General features: G+C 42.8%; 1 protein-coding gene across 6 annotated transcripts in view; it reads right to left on the reverse strand.

The window, feature by feature from the left end:
* MARCHF6 (membrane associated ring-CH-type finger 6) overlaps positions 1 to 16,487 on the reverse strand; it is a 1,566,402-nt gene that overhangs the window by 1,516,790 nt on the left and 33,125 nt on the right. For 2 of the 6 annotated variants that reach the window (XM_077491954.1, XM_077491953.1), the window contains exon 2: positions 11,351 to 11,481. The exons of the other annotated variants lie outside the window; for them this stretch is intronic. In XM_077491954.1, coding sequence (XP_077348080.1) covers positions 11,351 to 11,477 — 127 coding nt within the window. In that variant the 5' untranslated portion in view covers positions 11,478 to 11,481. The remainder of the gene's footprint in view (positions 1 to 11,350; positions 11,482 to 16,487) is intronic. 6 annotated transcript variants of the gene reach the window in all.

A 16,487-nucleotide genomic window follows, 5' to 3' on the forward strand; every position in this document is an offset into this window, starting at 1 on the left:
GATTGCCAACTGTAAAAACTGTTGAAAACCAAGCTCTCTTTGGCCAAGATTACAGATACTCTCTTTTTGTATCTTTTTCAACACCAGTGGAATCAACTGGAAAGGGGGAAAGCATACCCCAGGCAAAAATTCCATGGGTGTGCCAGAGAGTCTACTTGCGGAAGGCCCCAAGTCCTGGCGATCAATGCCAACACTTCCAAGTTCAGGCTCCACTCTGCTTCCTGAACCTTCTGTCTGCTCAGATAATCCGTCACTTTGTTTAACGTGCCTTTCAGATGGACTGCGGATAAAGACAGTAAATGGTTTTCTGCCCACTCAAGAATCTTTACTGCCAGCAAGTGAAGAGCTTTGCTTCTTGTGCCCCCGTTTGTTAAGGTAGACTATGGTAGTGGCATTGTCCGATAGAATTTGGACATGGGAACCAAGTAGGCTTGGACAGCAGGCAGCCAATGCTAAAGTTACTGCTTTTAGTTCTCTCCAATTCAACGATTTTCCTACTTCGGCCTGTGACCATGTTCCCTATGCCAAATTCTGACCTATGTAGGCGGCGCCGCCCACCCCCCCCCCCCCCCCCTTATCGCTACATACTGGTGTCAGTTACCACTTTTTCTGTTGGAATAGACCAAAGTAGACCCTTTTGCAATACCATTTGAATTTTCCACCAAAGTGTTTGACTCTAGTGGGGATCTTTATTTTCGTATCTAGATTCTCTGTCCAGTGGTTCCATGTTCTTAGAAGAACCTCTGGAGAGGTCTGAAATGCAGCCTTGCCCACTGGATGGCTGACACAGATGAAGTTAATTGTTCCCAAAGCCGACACAATCCTTTGAACTGAAATCTGCAGTTTATTTTTTAGTGTCGTTACTACCTTCTGGACCTTGATCGGTTTCTTCTGGGAGAAAAAAAAACAAAACCTTTGTACCTGATCAATTCTACTGAATTGATCAGGTACCCCAGAAAATGTACTTGCTGAGCTGGAATGAAATTCGATTTTTGAATATTCACTATCCACCCCAGAGACGCCAAATGACTGCGGGCTCTGTCCAGATCCCCCTGCAACTTTTCCCTGGATGGGGCAAAGAAGAGGAGGTCATCCAGATATGGGATTACCACAATCCCCTGGAGTCGAAGAGCGGCAAGGGCTTCTGCCATTATTTTTGTAAAAATTTGCGTAGCTGAAAAAAACCAGACGGGGAGGGCCCTGAACCGTAGATGCATTTGTGCTGAGATAATTCCTCTTTCCTCTTCTAGACCCAGTGTGGTATAGATTAGAACAGGTAGATGACCTGTTTAAAAGTAAAGACAACTTGAACTTAGAAGGTACATTTTCCCCTTCGTCGTCGTCCTCAGATTTTTCCCTAGAATAGGAGGGGGAATATCCCTCTTGGGTAAGCGATGCCTCAGTCTCCATTGTCGGACTATCAGTGAGCCCTGAGAGGACTGTGAGGTAGTTTATTCACTAAGGGATGGGTTCGCTAGAGAAGAGTGAAATGATTGAATAGTAGCATCAAGTTTTTTTAACTGATGCAATCAAATTGCTGCAAGCCAAAGCAGCTTCTTTAACTAGCAAATCAACACAGGCTTCCATCCTTCAGGTAGCTTTGCCTTACATAAAAGGGCATTTCCTTTTTGCCACTGGATCAAAGCTCTTGGCCTGCTGTCAGACAAAACAAGGAAACAAAACCATCCCAGTGAGACAACCTGTCCTCACTGGAAGATGGCTCACCACAGGTGCACAGTGAGAGCAGCCGCCTCTTGTGCCCAGACAGGGCCCTGCCACCGGGGGGGGGGGGGGGGGGGTGGACGACAGAAAGAGACCCCACAATAAAGGAGGACAGTTCACATCTGCCCCTTAGCCATTTTCTGCAGCCACTGATTCCATCAAGGAGCGCTGAGTTGTGTGGCTGGACTCCAATAGTGCCACTGTGCCGGACCAGAACCAGCAAATAGGCACCAGCCCCATTCCTCACTTCTTCCTCTGCACTTTGACTCCGTATGCCCAAGTCACACCGTGGGTGCCACCACCTCCAGATACCTCCATTCTGGTGGATGGTGCACGGCGGTGGCGTTAAAGTTAACAGGCTGAAGGCCAAAAAAATAAAAAAAGACAAAAACAGTGACGGTCTATACCGCACCGCCACCCAGGAGTGATGCCCACAGCAGCCTCGACTCTCCCTGACCATATAAAGAGAGGGAGAAGGAGCCCAACCAGCAGCACCTGTGACAACAGCGGTGGAATAGGAGCAAAAAAAATAAAAAATCATTGGAGAAGGAAGCCTGGACTTTCAGGACAGGACCTAAGCGCTCCGACTCGCCGCCGGAGGAAACACAAAAACTGACCATGTGTGGGAAGGAGTTTCCTTTTAAAGTTTGGTGGAAGAGGTGTTTCCTATTGGCAAGGGGAGGAGTCACACAAGTGCTGTCCTGAAAGATGTTAAGAGAAAAACTTGTTAGTTATGAAACAAGCTAACAAGGGGGGCAGTTTGGTCATCCAAGATTGAATGGATTATCAAAAGGGAGGCCTACTGCTTATTGTCCGACAAAAAAACAAATGACACGTTAAAGGGTGACTATTTGTGGGTTTCACTGGATGTGGTCTCTTTACACCTCGATCTCACACCAAGTAACTTTAGAGGCAGTCCAATATTTCCTTTTGAAAGCTTCCAACCCAAAATTACAGGCAAGCCCAATTTTTGATTGATGCCACAAGATTTTGCACAATTCTACATCCAGAAACAGGGAACAGAAATGGGTGCGAATTTTGCTCCTTCATACGCCAACATTGTAATGGGCTATTGGGAAGAGATTTATCTGGACACAATCCTTATGCCAGATGTAGTGTTCCTCAAGCATTAGTTACATCAACGACATTCTGATCATTTGGAATGGGAACATTGAGTCATATAATGGCAACACATTGGGCCTCAGGTTCACATTTGATAGATCCCACCAATTTAGCGTTTCTGGACTTAGAATTATACCATGAAGATGGGTCCAACTGCACTAAAAAACTACTGTAAACCAACGAGTGGCAATTCTCATCTTACACAAATTGGCATCTTCCCTATTGGATAATAAAAATAAAAAAAAGCACAAACACACACATTCCTAGTAAACAGTTCCAAAGACTGAGGAGGAATTGTACCAACTGTGGGGAAAGCATGTCCATAAAAAACAACAAGTTCTTGCAAAAAGGATACCCAGTAGAACTAATTCAGAAAGCCCATGATAAATTCCCGGAAGCCTTACCACCCTCCAAGACCCGCAAGAAGCAGGATGTTAACATCGGGTTTGTCACTCAACAATAAATATAGAGCCATCAAGAGTATTGTAAAAAAAAGTATTTGCATAATTTACACATGGACCCTAAATTTTGACCCATTTTACCTTCAGCTCCAAAGGTTACTTTTAGAAGACCCTGTACCGAGAGGGGGAGGGGGGGGGGAGAGGGAGAGGGAGGGAGAGAAACCTAGTTTGACAATAGAACTGGTATAATCCAGTGTTAGAAAAAAAGAGGATGTTTGACTTGCCAGTTTATTCAACATGGCCAATCCTCTCTCAGATAGGGCTGGCAATTAGTATGACATAAAGCAATTTATCACCTGCTCCACCGAGTATGTTGTGTATGTATTAATATGCCCTGGCAACCTGTTGTATGTGGGCCAATACGATGCGAACCCTACAAAACACAGGTAGGGGAGTACCAATGGTTCATACAAAATGGGTTGTCATGAACACAGCTTTCCCTGCCATTTCAAAGTCCATCATGCCAAAAATATCCACCGCCTAATAGTTGTAGCAGTGGTCGAATACATTCCGGGTGCTTCTTTATGCCCATGTATACAAGTCCATGCATATCGTCATGACATATGGATATTCTTTGATGGCCCCTTGACTTGTTTTCTTGTCCAATTGCTAAATGGTCTATTATCACCAATTCTAAATATCCACATGTTTATCATAATATAGATGTAAAAGCACAGCTTAACCACTTAACAACCGCCCTATAGCCGAATGACAGCTACAGGGCGGTTTCTTAACTCTGGGAGGCCGTCATACGACGGCCTCCCAGAATTCCGCTCTCGCGCGCACTCGAGAGCATTCGTGACCGCCGGGTCCATCACGGATCACGGTAAACGGCCGCTCATCGTGGCCGTTTATCACGTGATCGCTCCGTCAAATGACGGAGCGATCACTTGTAAACAAACCGGTGTCATAACATGTTCCTCCCTCCCCCCTCTGTATCGATCGGTACAGCGGAGGGAGAAGAGATCGGTGTCAGCAGCGCTGTGGGCTGCATCTGCAGTGCTCACATCGCTGCTCACCGAAATTTAACCCCTCAATACCCTGCCAATACTCTGCCATAAATTGCCATACCCAGCCATACTTGGAGATACTCTGCAAAACTCAGCTATACTCTGCAATAAGCAGCCATAGACGTCCCAGCCCTCCCCCCCCCCCGCCCTCCGGTGCTTCTACCGACTCGCCAATACGATCAAAGCCAGAATTTTTTATTTTTTTATTTCAGGCTTCCCAGCCTAGAGGTGACATGCGGGGTCTTATTGACCCCATATCTCACTGTAAAGAGGACCTGTCATGCCATATTCCTATTACAAGGGATGTTTATATTCCTTGTAATAGGAATAAAAGTGATCAAAAAATATATTTTTGGGGTAATTTTTTTTTGTCAAACTAAAATAAAGTAAAATGAACAATAAAATGTTTTTTTTTTTTTTAAAGCGCCCCTGTCCCCATGTGCTTGCATGCAGAAGTGAACACATACGCAAGTCCCGCCCACATATGAAAACGGTGTTCAAATCACACATGTGAGGTATCACTGCGAACGTTAGAGCGAGAGCAATAAGTCTAGCCCTGGAACTCCTCTGTAACTCAAAACATGTAACCAGTAAAAAAAATTTAAAGCGTCGCCTATGGGGATTATTAAGTAGCGATGTTTGGCGCCATTCCACGGGCGTGTGCAATTTTGAAGAGTGACGTGTTAGATATCCATTTACTCAGCATAACTTCATCTTTCACATTATGCAAACATTGGGCTAACTTTACTGTTTTGTTGTTTTTTTAAAATCACAAAACGTGTTTGTCCCCCAAAAAAGCGTTCGAAAAATTGCCACGCAAATACCGTGAGTGATAAAAAGTTGCAACGACCACCATTGTATTCTCTAGGGTCTTTGCTAAAAAAAAACATATTTAATGTTTTGGGGTTCTATGTAATTTTCTAGCAAATAAATGATGATTTTTACATGTAGGAGAGAAATGTCAGAATTGTCCTGGGTGCTCCAGAACGCCTGATGGCGCGCCCTGTATGTTGGGCCTCTGTATGTGGCCACGCTGTGTAAAAGTGTTACACATGTGGTATCGCCATACTCGGGAGTAACAGCAGAATGTGTTTTGGGGTGCAATTTGTGGTATGCATATGCTGTGTGTGAGAAATAAACTGATAATGACAATTTTGTGGGGAAAAAAAAAAAAAAAAAAAAAAAATCGACAAGTTCAAAAACCTCATCATGCCTCTTACTAAATACCTTGGAATGTCTTCTTTCCAAAAAGGGGTAATTTGGGGGGTATTTGTACTTTTATGGCATGTTAGGGTCTCAAGAATTGAAATAGGACATCAATACTTCAGGTGTGATCAATTTTCAGATATTGGCACCATAGCTTGTGGACTCTATAACTTTTACAAAGACCAAATAATATCCACCAATTTGTACTTATCTTTACCAAAGATATGTAGTAGTATAAATTTTGGCCAAAATTTATGAAGAAAAATTACTAATCTGCTAAATTTTATAACAGAAAAGAAAAAAAACTTTTTTTTTTAAACAGAATTTTCAGTCTTTTTTCTTTTATAGCACAAAAAATAAAAAACCCAGCGGTGATTAAATACCACCAAAAGAAAGCTCTATTTGTGTGAAAAAAAGGACAAACATTTCATATGGGTACAGTGTTGCATGACTGAGTAATTGTCATTGAAAATGTGAGAGCACCAAAAAATGAAAATTGGTCTGGTTATTAAGGGTGTTTAAGTGCCCAGTGGTCAAGTGGTTAAAGAAAAAAACAAAAAAACAAAAAAAAAAAAAAAAAACCTATATCAAATTTTATTATTGGGCTTCACTATGATGCATTATTGTTCATTTAGAAAGTAAATAAATTGTATTGTATAGTATCGTTTTTTTAAATAAAGGCACCAGTCCATCCAGTTCAACCCGAGTGAGTGTCTACCATTGTCCCTATCCCTGTACATTGCACACTCACATGGGTCCCTACCCTCAAGGAGCCCACAACCCAAGGTCCCCATTCATATACTAGGGCCAATTTTGGACAGAAGCCAATTAATCTAGCTGCATGTCTTTGGAGTGAGGGAGGAAACTCATGCAGGCACAGGGAGAACATGCAAACTCCAGGCAGGTAGTGTCATGGTTGAGATTCCAACCAGCAACCCTTTTTACTGCTAGGCGAGAGTGCTAACCACAACACTTTGCTGCCCTAAATTGTATTAGTATTTTTATTTTTATTTCTAGTGTTTGTTTTTTATTTATTTTTCTCAGTTTTCTTTTCCTTTTGTACTTTTACAAATTTTATGTATGTTGAGTCACCTTCATCAAGTTGTTTTAATTTTAACTTTGACAATAGAAGTCTTGCTGTGGTGGTGAAACCAGTCATGGTTCCTTTAAAAAATAAGGTGCCTCCCGCAGCTTTCTTGTATTTAAATCCCATCAGTTTCCGTCATAAGACCTGAAGAAGGGCCACACCACAAAACACATCATCATGACAACAATCTCTCACTACCTCTTAACCTCTTGGCTTGCACTTCACCAATCAGCACTCCAAGCCTCCTTCTGGACCAGAGTACATCGAGCGCTTGACGTCGGGCTCCGATGTTTCCTTCTGCCAGCTCCTGTTAGCAATTGTTCCCAATTCCTCTTCTCCAGGGCCACCTAGTTGGTTTGAAGCACCTGACCCTCCATCTGGCCTTGTGTGCAGTTCTCCCGTCAGAGCAGAGTTTGCCAGATCCATGAGGTATCCACTACTGCAACATTGCTTTATAAAGCCCGTTACCATACTACCGCTTCATAAGGTACTGTTCTAGTGGTTATCCAGTTGCATAGCCGCTAAATTCAAGTGAGGAGTTAAAGAGGAAGTAAACCCTGATGAGTTGACTTCCTCTTTCATTCCCTGCAAAGGCAAAGCATAATGGACTACTATGCATCGCATAGTAGCCCATTATGTGTCACTTACCTGACACAGGAGCCAGCGAAGTCGCAGCTGTCCCCTGTAGTCCGCCGCATCCATCTTGTTGGTGGGGTCGCGCAGCTCCGCCGCTGTCATTCGGCGAAGCCGCGATGACGTCTCTCCCACGCATGCGCACGGGAGTTGACACGCGCGGCAGCTCCATTCTTGGAAATGCCACGATCAGTGCGCCTGCGCGCCGCTGTCTACGTTTTCAGTTTTCGGGCAAATATCTCCTAAACCATATAGGTTTAGGAGATATTGCTTGGACCTACAGGTAAGCCTTAATCTAGGCTTACCTGTAGGTCAAAGTGGTTTGTAAGGGTTTACAACCACTTTAACTTTATCATAATCAACTTTACTACAGCTCAGTAAATGAATATATGATTTAGGGCCGAAACAACTAATCAATAGCTGTCAACTATTTTCATAATCGATCATAAGCAGTCAGCCGATTAGTTAGGTAAACAAATAATGCATTCTGTATGCACGCTATCAGCAAATACAGTGCAGCACTCATACAGCTCGGTATACAGTCCATACATGCTAGCAAGTGCCTGAGAACTTGTGAATGTATGATGAATGCAATGCCTCATGGGACATTTAGTCCTGTGCAGAAAGTGAGTGGTTCTCTAAAGGCAGAAGTTTTTTTTACCTTGCTATAGCGGCACTCCATACTATATTTTGCAGCTTGCTATAGGGGCACGCTAAAGGCAGGAGGAGCCAGAAATGCAGGTGGAGAGGAGGAGAATCAGGGCTGTTCTGTGCAAAACCATCAGACAGAGCAGGTAAATATAATTTTTTTTTTCTTTTTTAAACAAATCACTTTAACCACCTCTTATCTGCACAATAGATTTCAATGGAGAAGCTGCAGAAAAGCATGTAGTGCGCTTTTGCTGCGACTTGCATTTTTTTCATCTGCCCAACAAACTGGGCAAAAAAAAAAAAGAAAAAATGCAAATCACAGCAAACTTGCGTGTGCAAATACGTACAGAAAAAAAAAGGTGTGAACCGAGCCCTATACTGGCACAGTGGTGGAAAACGAATGTCAATTTGACCCCACTAACGATTATAAAATCGAACTAATGTTCTTAAAATTAAGATTTTATTGAAGGAAGACATTGTTTTCGTATGATCAGCATAAATGACAGCAGACGCAGGGCGCTTTTATTAAGTCACCTGCCTATGACCAGGGAGTCTGTCATACATGATATATTACAGTTTTGTCTGAAAATAACCAAAACAATCTTCAAAATTATTATTTTTTCTTTAAATAAAAAAATTGATCAGAGTCTGATGATCATTACCAGATTTAATCTCTAATACTACATACAGTATATCTCTCTCTTCTGTCATTCTCAGAGTAAGTTTGAGATTTTGCTCCCTAACCATATAACTGGATAGTTTGATTTACCACCAAATAGAGATATTTAAAATAAATTGCATTCTCCAATAATAGTGGTTTCTGTGGTGGATTCGCCGTAAGATAGCTTTTAAATTGGCAGCGGAAGAGGGAGCCCCCATCCTGCCGCTTAACGGAGCCTTTGGTAACGACTGAGGCGAGTGGATCCTTGTCCTTCCTGGGTATGAAGACAAGTGAGGGGGAAGATGGTCCCCACCCAACTCCATACCATTACAGGGCAGGTGTTCTGATCTTGCTGGTGGTAGGCAGGTGTTCTGATCTTGGTCCTGAGCTAGGTCCTGATCGCCTTACTCTTGTAGGAGGGGCGGTTTCCTCCACTGACTCGGACTCCGATCCACTGGCTCGTATTCCGAACCAGAATTGGATAATGAGAGCTCCCCGCTGCTCTCATCATCCGACATGGTGAAAATGTTGTTATATGCCTCCTCAGCTGTGTAAACTCTTTGGGACATGGTGGTACTTTTGGCGGGCTTGTGCGACAGAACTGGTGGTGGTACTGACAGCTCACTGATGGCAGGCCTGTGTGATGGTACTGACAGGTTACTGATGGCCTGTGTGATGGTACTTATAGCGGGACTGTGAAGCGGTAGTGATGTCGGGCCTGTGTGACAGATGGGCTGTCAGATCCAGATGGTTCTGATGGCGGTACTGTTCATGGTACTGATGGTGGCCTGTATGACAGGTGGGCTGTCAGATTCAGATGGTACTGATGGCGGTGCTGATGGTGGTGGCTGTGCTGATGGCGGTGCTGATGGTGGTGGCTGTGCTGATGGCGGTGACTGTGCTGATGGCGGTTGCTGTGCAGATGGCAGTACTGATGGCGGTGGCTGTGCAGATGGCAGTATTGATGGCGGGCTGCGACAGGTCCTGATGGGCTGCGACAGGTTCTCTTTATTGGTAAAGGGGATTTGTGTTGTGCACAGTAAATTTATGATAAAAAGATGTTTGACTCACAGATCAGATCTCTCCTTCTCTCTTTCCTCACAATTGGTATGAGGAGAGAGGAGAGATCCCTGGATACCGCTGCAGTGTTTATACTTGTGACCGGCTGTGATTGGACACAGCCGATCACGTGGGTAAACTGCCATTTCATTGGCTGTTTACCTTGATTGGGATGGAGTATGTACAAGGGACATATGCCATCTACAATCGGCGCGCATTGTGCGCGAGCCCGATTTGTTTTGACATGTGACCGGCTGTTATTGAATACAGCCGATCACATGGTAACCAGCCAATTTCATTGGCTGTTTACCCTGATCGGGATGTGCTGTGTCCGAGGGCAAGCGCCATCCCCGATCTCCGTGGTGCGCGCCCCTGGGGGCGCGCAATGGCATTGTATCCTGAACGACGTTGTATGTCAGGATTATCAAACCACTTTGCAACTGTCTATTTGTAATAGGGAGGGTGGCAAGTTTTTAAAAAGAACTTGCCACTAACCTTAGAGAAATAATCAAATTGCTAGATTTCCTGTTACTCTAATCCATACTACTGTTCCCCATGATTAAACAATGCAGTTATATTTTATTATTTTTTTACTGTTTTGCAATTTGCACTTTTGGTTGTTTGTGTGAATTTACATTTGTCATTTATTTATTTTTTTGAAATATTTTATTGTTCTAAAATATATTTTGTTATTTATAAAACATGTTTTGTGAAAATTCTTTGCGTTTTTTGCAAGTTTGTGACAAGAAAATAAAACAGTTTTATTATTTTATAATCTCTTGAGTTACATTTCTTCATAATTATAAAGAAGATATTGTTAGTCTGTATTGTGTTTTGAAAACTGTCACTTGACATAAAAAAAAAAAAAAAAAAAAAAACACACACACACACACACACACACACACACACACACACACACACACACACAAACGTATCGGTACTTGTACTCGGTCTTAAAAAAGTGGCATCAGTCCAACCCTAGCATGCGTTTTTTTTTTTTTTTTTTTTTCATATTAACTCTGCTGCCATTTATTTTTTTGCCCCTTAATGGAGCAGACACCAGAGCTCAATTTGGCTCCTCAACATGTGCTTGTACTGAGCACCAAAGTGCTTCCATGTGCTAACCTGAAGGAACATTTTTTTTTTCCTCCCTCAATGAGGGCAGTACCTCATTTACTGGCTCAGCAGATGCACTTCTGCTGAGAGACAGACACTCCCCTTTCCTGACAAGCACCCAATTGGTTCTAGTCAAACTGCAAGATCTTTCCATCCTCCCCGCTAGTCCCCAGGTGTGTAAAAGCACCTCTGCGTAACAATTTTTATTTTATTTTTAAACACACACACACTTCATCATGGCACGACCATTTCAAGGTTTAAAAGAAACATACAACTATTTAAAATTACTAGTTAGAACTGAATGAGACAGCTTTAATCGCTGGGCATTTTCAAGAGATGAATAACCCTTTAATCGTATCCCTAATGCATGATTTTCTGAAAAGGTGACTGTGTGCATGTACGGGTGACTGTAAATGAGTGTATGCAATTGTATGGATGGATGGATGGATGGCTATAGCTCTGCCTTAAATTCAAGCAAGTTTCACCATTAAATACATTTTTCCTTTTTCCAATGATATTTTGTGTTGGCATTTCAAAAATTTAACAAAAAGGGATCATTTCTATTAGAAATCAGCATTTTTGTTCAAACTTTTTTAATTGGAGAAAATAAATCATTACACACCAAACCGCAGTCTTCGATCAGCCAACAAAAACCTCCTCCTCGTGCCTAAAGCCCGGTATAAATCAAAGGGTGATCGGAGATTCGCTGTCCAAGGGCCTCTGCTATGGAATGCTCTACCAATCAACATCCGCCTGGAAGAAAATCACCTGGCTTTTAGGAAAAAACTCAAGACCTTCCTCTTTTAGCAGATGATCAAAGCTCGCCACAGCGCCTAGAGGCGATTCAGTTCGCATTGCGCGCTATATAAGTATTTCATTCATTCAATCAAGAGAAGTAGATTGTCATGAGGTATAAGTAAATTTGGACCCCGATTTAGTCCCTTGGAAAAGTTTTTTTTTTTTTTTTTTACAAAAATGTTCACCCCCCTGCCTTCCATTGTTGAGGGAGAACCAATCCTCCTATGGCATCTTTGATGAATTTATCAAGTGCTTCACACTGGCGCGTTTTGGGATCTGACTTGTGAGTCGCATGACACGTGAAATCCCATGTCAGTCAATGAGAGCCGTCTTAATTAGCACTATTGAAGTGCGCTCAGACTTTGGTTCCTGTATTACTTTAAGGCGACTTCTATAAAAATATATATACTTATGCTAATGGTGTGCAAAATATTAAATGAACTAATAACAAATGCAGCTGCTATACACAAGGTGCTAATCACGTGAACATAACGTAAAATACAAATATATACAATACAGCGCTAGCAAATACAATATAAGTGAAAATAATGAACAAAAAAGTCCATATAAAGTGACTCAAGTGCTCCGATCCAAAAGTGCAGAAAGTGAAAATTGGTTCAGAAATTTTCAAGTGTCCCACAAACCCCCCCCCCTCCTGTGTCCCCACTTACCAGATCAAAACGACCACCAGCTTTTCAGTCTAGAGGAAGACACCCATTCAGCACACACTGGTCTGCTGTTACCATTAGCCTTTGTCCATACTACATCTAGTGTATTATCACCCTTTGGCCAGTTATATTTGCATACTGCTCCCAGGGGGCCTTGCTGAGCTGTTTCCCTTTCGCAGTTTGTCTTTTATGGCGGTGGTTTCCATCCAGATTAGGGGCTGCGATGTGCATAGGGGAGTTCTGTTCCTGATCTCTTGCTATCCTCCCGTCTGATGACGGCGGTGGCCACCTGCACATCGGCGCCATGTTTTCCACGCCCATACACTGACATCTCCCTGAGGTAATTGAGGTGTGGGTCATCCTGGATGGTTGGGTGGTTGTTGCATCTGTGCACCCCCTTTGATGGTGGACGTCTTATGGATGACCATGCATCTCTTGTGGGTATATCTAGACATTGAGCATGGCTGGGAGTTGAGCATGGCTGGGATTCTGATTCACAACTTGGCGATTGGATACACAGTCACATCTCTAAGAACAAACTGACAAGGATTGGATTTTTCACTCCATTGAGGTACAACTTTTTTACTTTCTTGACACTTATTTGGTCTGTTACATTGTCTTTATACACATTTAATACTTATTTATTTTCTATATTGCCCCGTAGCCTCTCTGCCCATAGCAGCTTTATAACCATGTTGGTCTGCATTCATGCATTTACCATATTCCATATAGTACTTAACAACATATTCTAATAAACTTAATTAATGCATTTACACACACAAAATTATATATATATATATATATATATATATATATATATATATATATATAACATTTTAGAACCTTATACATTACAGACATGATTTTAAGGGGCTAAGTGAAGACCGCAGTGAGAAACACAACTATCCAGACTGTGCTGATCCTCCGGATGTTCCCCTGTTGTGGCCTTTATTTGTTCCACCCCCCTCAGCTCCCAAGCTGGATGCACTACACGGCTGCCATTTTGATATCCAGCGTTTGGCAATTTATCTCAGACCCTCGATAAATATGAGGTCTCTGTTTAAGACCTCTCTTGCCAATTATTCCACCTTCCCCCATTTATCAACATGCATTTACTGATAATATTTACATTGCAGATACAATATTTATGCATCCGCCCCTGAAGAAGCGAGCAGGGTCTTGCAAAATGCATAGGGCTTTGATTGTTTTATGCCAGTACATGCTGGGTATTCTTGATGTCTGCATTATGTTTACATACTTTCCTGTCCACATGCATGTACATTTTATTTTCTTATTGTGTATGTGTATTTACTGACCCAGCAACTTTTAAGTTTTATTGTTGCTCATGGATGTAAATTTGTAATAAATCTTTGTATATTTATGGCAGGTTTGGCATTAGATCAAATAAAACTTCTTTGTAAAGGTTCTCAGCCAGACAAACCAGTACCAAAATGAAAAAGGAATGGACTGATAGTGAAGTACCGCTAAAAAAGGATTACACATGGAAATGGATACTTACAAAAAGATAAAATCAGGCATAAACCTGGTGCTGTGAATGCAAAAACGTGCGTTCCACAAACCGCAAGTGACGTCAATAGGAACCGGAAATTAGGTCAATTGAAATAGTGGGTACACAAGGAGGGGGTGTTGTGGTGCACCTGAAAATTTCAGAACTTTGGATCGGTGCACTTCAGTCACTTTATATGGACATTTTGTTCATTAAAAGGGATCGTAAAGTGAATTTTTTTTTTTTTTTTTTTTTTAAACAAAAATGTTATACTTGCCTACACTGTGCAGCTTATTTTGCACAGAGTGGCCCCGAACCTACTCTTCTGGAGTCCCTCGGCGGCTGTCTCAGCTTCCTCCCGCAGGTGCTTCTCATGTTCATGCGAGCTCCCTCGCATGGTGAGAAGCATCTGCGGGCGCGCTCCCGTGATACAGCTCCGCATCAGTGGATGTGATTGAGGGCAGCGTGAGCCAATGGCTGCGCTGCTTTCTATCCACCCACTCCAACCAATCAGCGGCCAGGCTGAACGGTGGAAAGGACGTTGTGGAACGAGCACGGGACTTTAGAGGGGTGAGGTAAGTAAAAACGGGGGGGCTGGGGGCGCAGGCACTGTCAGATGTTTTTCACCTTAATGCATAGAATGCATTAAGGTGAAAAAACATTTACCTTTACAACCCCTTTAATTTTCACTTATATTGTATTTGTTAGCGCTGTATTGTATTGTTAGAAAAGTTTTAAATGTTTATTGTGTGACTATTAGAAAAACAATAACCCTGGGACTGATTTTTAAAATGACTTCTGAGCACGTTGTTGTATTAACTTGCTGTATCGTTTTGTTTTAACTAACTCCATAGTAAGTTGTAAGATAATTAGGTTTAAAGCGGGAGTCTGCCGGGAGTTCCGCGTTTTTTTTTTTTTTTTTAAAAGCCAGCAGCTACAAATACAGCAGCTGCTGACTTAATAAGGACACTTACCCGCCCAGCGCGCCCGCGATGTCGGCACCCGAAGCCGATCTCTCGATCGTCTCTCAGGAAGTGGAGCCTTTCGGCTTCATTTCCCGGTTCCCTACTGCGCATGCGCGAGTCGCGCTGCGCAATAAGGATGGACCCGCTGCCTCTGGGATCTGTGTGTTTCCCAGCAGGCAGCGGGGGACTTTCGGAAAGGGGCGTAAATCTACGCCCCTTTCCGCAGAGAGCTATCCCGGAAGTGGGTGCAGATACCTGTACTGTACAGGTACCTGCACCCCCCCCTCCCCCCTGAAAGGTGCCAATTGTGGCGCCGGAGGGGGGGGGGGGGGATTCCAATGAGCGGAAGGTCCACTTTAGGGTGGACCTCCGCTTTAACTATATATGGTAACATAAGATTGTAAAGGAAACCCTGATTAGCCAAAATAAAAGTACCATCGTGTACCAGGCACGCTATCGATGTTTCCTCAGCCAATAGAAGCGTAGAGGTGGTATTATTGTAGGTATGGGGGGGGGGGGGGGTGTACATTCTTTTGTGTGATTCTTACGGCATCTTCTGCCTTGTAAGCTTCTCCCTGTTGTGTGCCACATCAGAAATAAATTGTCTGCTTCTCAATACACCTGGAGTTTGACTCATCACAAGAGAAGAAGATTCCTAACATGTATATATTTGTATTTCTATAAGACTTATGCCTCAAAGAAGTACTCAAGTCGCCAGAAGTCTCCCAGCAAAGTCCAGTTTTTTGGGGGGTTTTTGCCAGCAAATCTTATACTTTTGCATTCAGCTGTCAGCGGGGATCTTTGCTGACTATATCAGTTGTTACGGACACAGCGTCCAGCTATTCACAGTTGAAAGAAAAAAAAAAAAAAAAAAAAAGCATGCAAAAAATAAATAAGTCCCCAAATGTGCCTGGAAAACGACAACCTCAGATGTGAACCTATGGTTCAAAGTTCCATCCTGGAAGACTGGATCCTATTAGTTTTTCCTTGCTCTAGTTCAGTAGGCTCCAAACTGCGGCCCCTTGCGGCACTATTTCACCACCTGACACCAAAGATGGGGCACTGATCCCAAAGCTTTAAAAAAAATAAAAATAAAAAAAAAAACACACACGCCCCAGGCACAGTACAGCCCCACTAAAGCCTGAAGGACAGTAAATTGTCCCTTTGCTTAGAAAGTTTGGAGACCAACCTAACTACCAAGATCTTCTCTGGTCTCCCTTTTTGGTATATTTGTTCCTTTCCCCTCCACTTATGTACCATTCTTGTTTTGTGTACAGAGCATGTAAGGAATTTGCCGCTATGGAAAGTGATCACTTCTTGTTCTTTTCAAAATAATAGTTGAAACAAAGTTTGGAGGACCCCCCCCCCCCACCCTGCACTAGTTCAATTAGCTGCGGTATGACAAACAGAAATTGCAGCAATAGGCATAAGCATAGGTGGGCCTGCAAGGTTAAAGAGAGCCTTTAGGAGCTTAACAGAATATTTGAGCCTGGGATCACACTTTGCATGTGATTCGTACCACATTCCTGTGTATATCACATACGATGTCTGGGCAGCACAATTCCAGTCATACATTTTGTATGGTTCAAATCACATTGCATCAGCACCAAAATGGTGCAGGATCCCCCCCTTTTTTCTAAAACACGCCTGAATCACATTGCATGGGTGTTCTGGCAATAGCACTGCATTTAGAAAGCTGTTTCAGGGTGTTTAACATTGATACATGCAGCATATCGCATGGACATCATCTGCCTGCAAACACACTGAATGTGCTGTGCTTCCCACACTGCATCAGTGTGAATCTAGGCTAAACGAAGGGAC

This window comes from Lithobates pipiens, unplaced genomic scaffold (assembly GCF_037356315.1).
Source record: "Lithobates pipiens isolate NorthernLeopardFrog02 unplaced genomic scaffold, aLitPip1_a1.2 Scaffold_19, whole genome shotgun sequence".
NCBI classification, from domain to species: Eukaryota; Metazoa; Chordata; class Amphibia; order Anura; family Ranidae; genus Lithobates; species Lithobates pipiens.